We start from the raw sequence: 6,242 nt of genomic DNA on the forward strand, positions 1-6,242 counted from the left end.
ACCACTATGTACACCATTGTGGTTATATACTTTGTACATCCTAGTAGGTTCCCATTGATTGCCACACTTCAGAGGGGAATATTCCTGAGTGAATTCTGATCACACAAGGCTACAAATGAAACTGTTTAGAAGCCATTGATTCCTCCTGGCTGGTGTCAGGATGAGTTTGTTTGTGTGTTTGTTTGTATGTGTGTGTGTGTGTACACACACCAACACCAACCCTTTTATTGCTCTTCTGGCTGCTCAGAGACACGTTGTTATTCTGTCCTGTTCTCCAGTAGGAATGGTTTATCCTGCCTGTCCGGCCCTCTTGGTGAGACGACAGGCCCTCTTTGACCATCGGTCCACTTTTGATCCCGGTCGAGGTTGTCTGTGATGTCGGCTAGGAGACTCAACTTTCATTAAGCAACTCTCTTCCAAAGGAGTTGGTTTGCAATCTGCTGCATGACTTAAAGATGTATTAGTTAGAGAAAAGACTGTCTGTGCGGAGAGACCCTTTTCGAAAGGTTATGGTGGGGACAAAATGTGCTGTGCCAAAACATCCAACGTCATTTGAAATGCAAAGTAATCAACCCTATGCCCAATAGATCTGATCCCAGTAATATATCCGATATATCCAATCCCAGCCCATCAGGTTACTAATCAGACATAGTGCAGGACTCTCCTTTCTGGAAACAATAGTGCATCAACAAATGTTTGTCTTGGATCTATCTTTATGTTGTGTCGTGTGTGTGTATATATATATATATATATATATGTGTGTGTGTGTGTGAAACTATTCATGTTTTCTGCCTGAATAACAAGGGCTACCCCCGCCAACAATGGAAATATTAGCAGTGAGGTTGAAAGGACTCACTATTGATTCGTCACTTGGGTGCATTTGCAGAAAAGGCCTATCCCTATTCCACGCCTATTTCGTTTTCAAACCAATGACTTCAGCATTGCATTCATGCGAGAAAGAAAGTTGACAAAGTAATCTCATTACTGCCACATTAATGCATTTAGAGTTCCCACACAAAGCACACCCAACCCTGTTTCTGTCACATACGTGCAGGAGAGAAGCAAAGGAACACAGTGATATTGCACAGTACTTTTATTATTATAATAACCACATTTAGAAAGCCTGGGTGTTAGTTCTCAGGGAGCACCCTGGTACAAAGCACGCGTCATCTCTGATAGTATTAGGCTTAGCTTTTGGCTCAGAGGCACACGGCAGAGGCCGGGCAGTGGGGAGCGTCCTCTCTCTACTCCTGGATGTCAAACTGCCGGTTGGGTTTGGTGGACTCCAACATGAGCTCATACAGCTGGCCTATCTGCTCGTTCTGGAAGTCCTGGAACTTGGCCTCAGACAGAGCGGTGCCCAGCTGGCTCCTGGGGGCCAGGCGGCCGGACGAGTCCAGGACCTGGGTCTGGAGGGTGGTCTTGTAGTTCTGTGTGGACACAAGATGACACGCACTCTGAGATCCTGATAGCATGTGTACTCATGTCATGTCCAACACAACACCGGTTATTGCAATTTCCGTTTCTGATTGGGGCTTAAATGAGTGCTGGCGGGTGTGGTTCATAAAGGTCCACCTAAACAAATACCATCCACTTTTATCACAGGTGATAAGGGTAACATCTTATCATTGATAAGATGCTTTAATACGGATACACCTTTTCATATCTGGATCTGTTGTCCTTCAATTTTGAATTCTAGTAAAGTGATCCCATTTTTCCTGACCATCTCCAGCCTGTAACTATAAGCACTAGTAAAGGCTGTGTTGAAGGGTTAGGAATACTGAATAGCTGGTCACATCCGCATGACCAATGATGGCTTCTCGGACGGCCTACACGTAATAAAGATAAAGACACAGACAGACAGACAGAGAGACAGAGAGACAGAGGGATATAATTTGACCAAAGAACAAATTTGGCGTCCTCTGTTTTGGGAGGGCCCCTACGAATCTCACCTGATTCATAACGCCACGCATGAATCATCCCAGAGAACAGCGTCATCTTTGAAATATTGACCTGCAACGTGCATTTTTCATTCATAAAAAAACCATCAGTGCAACTGACAGTACCGACGTCAAAGGCTACTGCTTACCCATTCAGCAGAATCCTCCCTGAATGGATTTTGGAATGGTTTCAGCATCGGCAATAACAAACCATTTGTCTTAAAGGCTTTTCCCTTGTGCATAATGGAATTATGTTGACCGCGAGCCAGGGAGCAATACATCCACCAGGAGGAGCGACGCTGGCCTGAACCCACTAGGGAGAGCACTCTAGTCCAGCCCGCCTCGTAACTGAATTAGCCCTTTCCCTTCTTTAACACTTTGGGAAATGATTCCTGGTATGGTTTATAAAAAGGATCATGAAACAAAGTACGAATAGAAGGATCAATCTGCAATAAATTTATAGAAGTAACTTATTCGTGACCACAAAGGAACAGGCCAACTCAAATATTAAATTGTATAAGGGAAAACGGTAAAGACTAGTCCAAGTCCGTCATTCTGTTATGGTCCAGTTGCGGAAAATAGTTTATTAACTCACTCCTACCCTGGACATTACTTAATTGTAGCCTACAGTTTACATTTTGTTTTTGAATTTCCATTCATACTCCACTTACAGGAGGCAGTAGCTCAGGCAGGGGGTGGAGCAGTTTGTCTGGCAAGCGGAAGGTTGCTGGTTCGATCCCCAGCTCTGCCTTTTTAAGTGTCTCCTGAGCAAAACCCTTAACCATGACTGACCCCTACACGCTGGCTGATATTGAGCCAGTCAAAGTGTTAAAACTTGAGTTTAGAATAAATTACAGGTGAAGAAAGAAGGGAATCAGTTCAATTAACCGTATGGCAGGGATTTAGGAATTAATGGCCTTAAGTCCTCTGATTAGACATGGCTAGTTGCAAACATTATGAAGGGGTGGTACTGAAGTCACGTCTGCACTGTAAACGCCGTCCATTAGCTAATGGGTCTAATGGGCCCCTCCTGATCGTTGGATCGATCCCATGGTCACAGTCAAATTCCCATACTGACAGCCATGCCCTGCGTGCCTCTCTCTCTCTCTCTCTCTCTCTCTCTGATTAAAGTGAACACTCAGTGGCTGTATAATCACATTTGGAGGCCAGCTCCTCATCTGTTCCTCAAACCTTCCCTGTGCACTGCTGCAGCGCGGTGTGACGTCTGCTTCGCCCACTGGGTGGGGGGGGGGGGGCGTTCTGATTCTATGATCATATTCATTACACACAGCATCTGAAAGTTGTGCCGTAGCTATAGAGCCTGAGGAGGAGGTGCCTCCTGAAATCAGCCCTGGGTACCTCTGTGGTTACGATATCTTCATGTTGTTTGGTAGCTCAATCTGATCACAATATTTTTCTAGCAGTTCTTGGTTTGTGGATATTTAGCCTTTGACACAGGCTTTGTCTGCGTCACAAAAAAAAACAAACATCTTCACAAAATCTGACTGAATATCTGAATACTGGGAGCAAAGTGTGAAATCCAGTCTCCTGCCTTGATACAGGAGGCCATTAGAACCGATTCACCATCCTCCTGCTCATAGGAGCAGTAGCTGGCAGTGAGCCAGCCCAGAACACTACCGCCGCCGCCCCCCCCCCCCCCCCCCCCACGACGATAAAAAAACATCACAAGCATCTCAACCTGCAGACCTGCTCCAGCCCCTCCTCAGCCTTTCCCAGTGAGCCCCTGGCCTCAGCTGCCTTCTCCCTCACTAGAGACATGACCAGCCTCCACCCCACCACCACTCCTCTGCTCCCCTCAGAAGAGCGTTTAATGAGCACATCTTTATCTAAATCTAATCAAATGTAAATGCAAATTAAAAAACATTAGTTATATGTCTGACATGTTTAATGTAGACAGATTTTGTATGTTTTAAATTCTGTATGCCTTGCCTAGAATATCATTATTTTTTACAGATATTATATATATGCCACTCACTTATTTATTAGAAAAAGTACACTAAACTAATCCATGTACATAAATGGAATTCAATACGGGAAATACGCTGCAAGCCCATGACAAATCAGCAGCTGGCCCTGTCTTGACAGTTGTGTCTCCAGCATTCAAATGTCCTGCCTACAGTCTCCTAATACAGCATCCTGATCGAGAGTCTCTGCTGGCCCCAGGTCTAGCAGCCGAAGGCTCTCGGAGAACACAGCTCAATAGATAGACAGCAGCTCAGTAAAGCGAAGCGGTGGCACCATCTAGTGGCGTGAAGCTGGCACTACAGCGCTGTCAGCCTTAAGATCAGCGTACCTTTAGGTCAATTCAGAGGAGTTTATTCATAGCTTCAGACTGGCAGACATTAGTCGGACATTATAAGTGACATAACAAACAACTCACCTCCCACTCGACCATGAAGGAGGTCACTTCCTTCGGAGAAGCGCTCTTGTGCCTCCGGAACTCCTCCTTGACGTACTGGTCTCCCAGCGCTCGCAGGTCGATGGGCAGGAAGCGGTGCAGCAGGAGGATCCGCTTGTACAAGGAGCGCACTTTGGACACATGGGTAGTCATCTCCAGAAGATGAGGACAGTTTAAGGACAGTTTACACCCTGCAGGTCCGATCTTCAGACATTACACAGGCGACAGTTGTCCTTCAGCAGAACCTTCTACTCAATGGATAGCTTCATCTAACCACACAGAATAGAGTTATACAAGAGAGCCAAAGGACACAGAATGACCCGAATGACTGAGACAGGCAATGCCAGTTATTTAACGTCCTTGTTTACACGGGAAGGGTTTCCTTTGCCCTTTGGTTTTGTGGAGACAGGTCGTATCCTCCCAATGCTGACCCCTAGTGGCAAGGAGGGACTACGAATTGAATGCACGAAAACGTAATATGTATAATATTGTTTTACTCTTGAACAGTTTATCACTTTATAATCAACATCAGCAATCACTATTAGTTAGATTCGGGCCATTTATCAGCCTGGAGTAGTGGCTGGCTCCTGATGCTTGGCTTCTCTATTAGTACTGACCTGATCTGCTGGTTCTTTTTTTTCGTTTGTTACTATGCACCCCATTTACTGCATGCTGTGCAGCTTGACTATTTTATCATTGTGGGAAATGGCTCATATATACTCTTCTTGGTGCATATATGATTGGTGGGACCAACGAATACATTTGAATTGACCTGAAGTTCTTGAATGCCACCAAACTAAAAAAAACAATCAGAATATAATTGTATAATTGTACATTTAAATTATATTATAGTCTCTTAACCATGCCTAGCCGTGGCGGAGTTTTTTTGATGCTCTGCTTGCATCTGAATGAATGGTCTTGAAGTCAGTCTTCTATGTTTGTCCAGGAGATGGAGTTCTGACCCATTGGCGCCACCAGGTGGCCAGAATAGGTCAATAGTGAGCGGGTTTCTTCATTCCTCTGAATAGTGCATCGCATATTTTCTTAACGGCATAATAACATTTCACCAGGGTCAATCTTGAGAGTCACATCGTTCCCTTTAGTTCTGCCCATCTCCTAAAAAATTACAAACTCATATGACATGAGATCCATTTGTGATCAGAGCACTACAGAGTTTCGTTTGGACTAGTTAAGAGTGGAACCATATGGTTTTTCTGACCGTTTCTATACGTTTAGACGTAAAGGATTAAATGTAGGCCCACCATCACTTCCAAAGGAGAAGGAATCAGCGGGATTACTTTTTATTGGAATCGGATTATTGGAGTCAGGATCATATGCATGACAGCTTCGTCATCTACATTAGATGGATTTCTGTATAGCAGTGTTCACTAAGGCCCTTAATAATGATGAAATGAACGACATCAAGGCTCCCACTCACTCCCTTTTTGAATTCTGAAAGTCTCCCACATAATAACTGGGCTCAATATGACACAATGCGATTTTAAATGTGCACGATTTACTGCACGATTGTAACAAATACTTTAATTGCGATTTTATTAAGAAATTTACCGAATATCGATTTGAATAATAGGCATACAAAATCAGATACATTTTTACAATTGTTAAATGTCTTTTTAAATTGCATTTATTATTATTATGACTTAAATTTTCTCTATTAGTCAATTGCACAGGTCAAAACCACGATTTCAATAAATATATACTTAATTGTGTAGCCCTAAATTAAAATGTTGCCCATTGTTGGTTACAAGCTCTTCTGAAAGCCCAAAACCTTGGCAAGAAGTTTGTTCATAGTTGTATTTCATGCCACCAAATAGTCTACAGTAAATATGGAGATCTCACGATGCTGTATTGGCTTAAGTGTG

The 6,242-nt window shown here is 43.7% G+C and overlaps 1 protein-coding gene across 1 annotated transcript; it reads right to left on the minus strand.

Moving 5' to 3' along the window:
- Positions 1–1,078: 1,078 nt before the first annotated feature.
- On the minus strand, positions 1,079–4,729 carry sdhaf3 (succinate dehydrogenase complex assembly factor 3). Its single transcript, XM_084484598.1, has 2 exons — positions 4,342–4,729; positions 1,079–1,430 (listed from the first exon to the last, which is right to left on the minus strand). Exons 1-2 carry the CDS (start codon positions 4,510–4,512, stop codon positions 1,245–1,247), a joined length of 357 nt encoding a protein of 118 aa, XP_084340724.1. The 5' UTR covers positions 4,513–4,729; the 3' UTR covers positions 1,079–1,244.
- Positions 4,730–6,242: the final 1,513 nt, after the last annotated feature.

This window comes from Micromesistius poutassou (genome assembly GCF_964030765.1).
Source record: "Micromesistius poutassou genome assembly, chromosome: 20".
Classification (NCBI taxonomy): Eukaryota; Metazoa; Chordata; class Actinopteri; order Gadiformes; family Gadidae; genus Micromesistius; species Micromesistius poutassou.

Excerpts from the sequence above, each read along its gene's own strand:
- sdhaf3 (XM_084484598.1), bottom strand. The coding sequence starts at position 4,512 with ATGACTACCCATGTGTCCAAAGTGCGCTCCTTGTACAAGCGGATCCTC. Across the intron at positions 1,431-4,341 it reads CCTTCATGGTCGAGTGGGAG|AACTACAAGACCACCCTCCA; the intron begins GTGAGTTGTTTG and ends GTGTCCACACAG.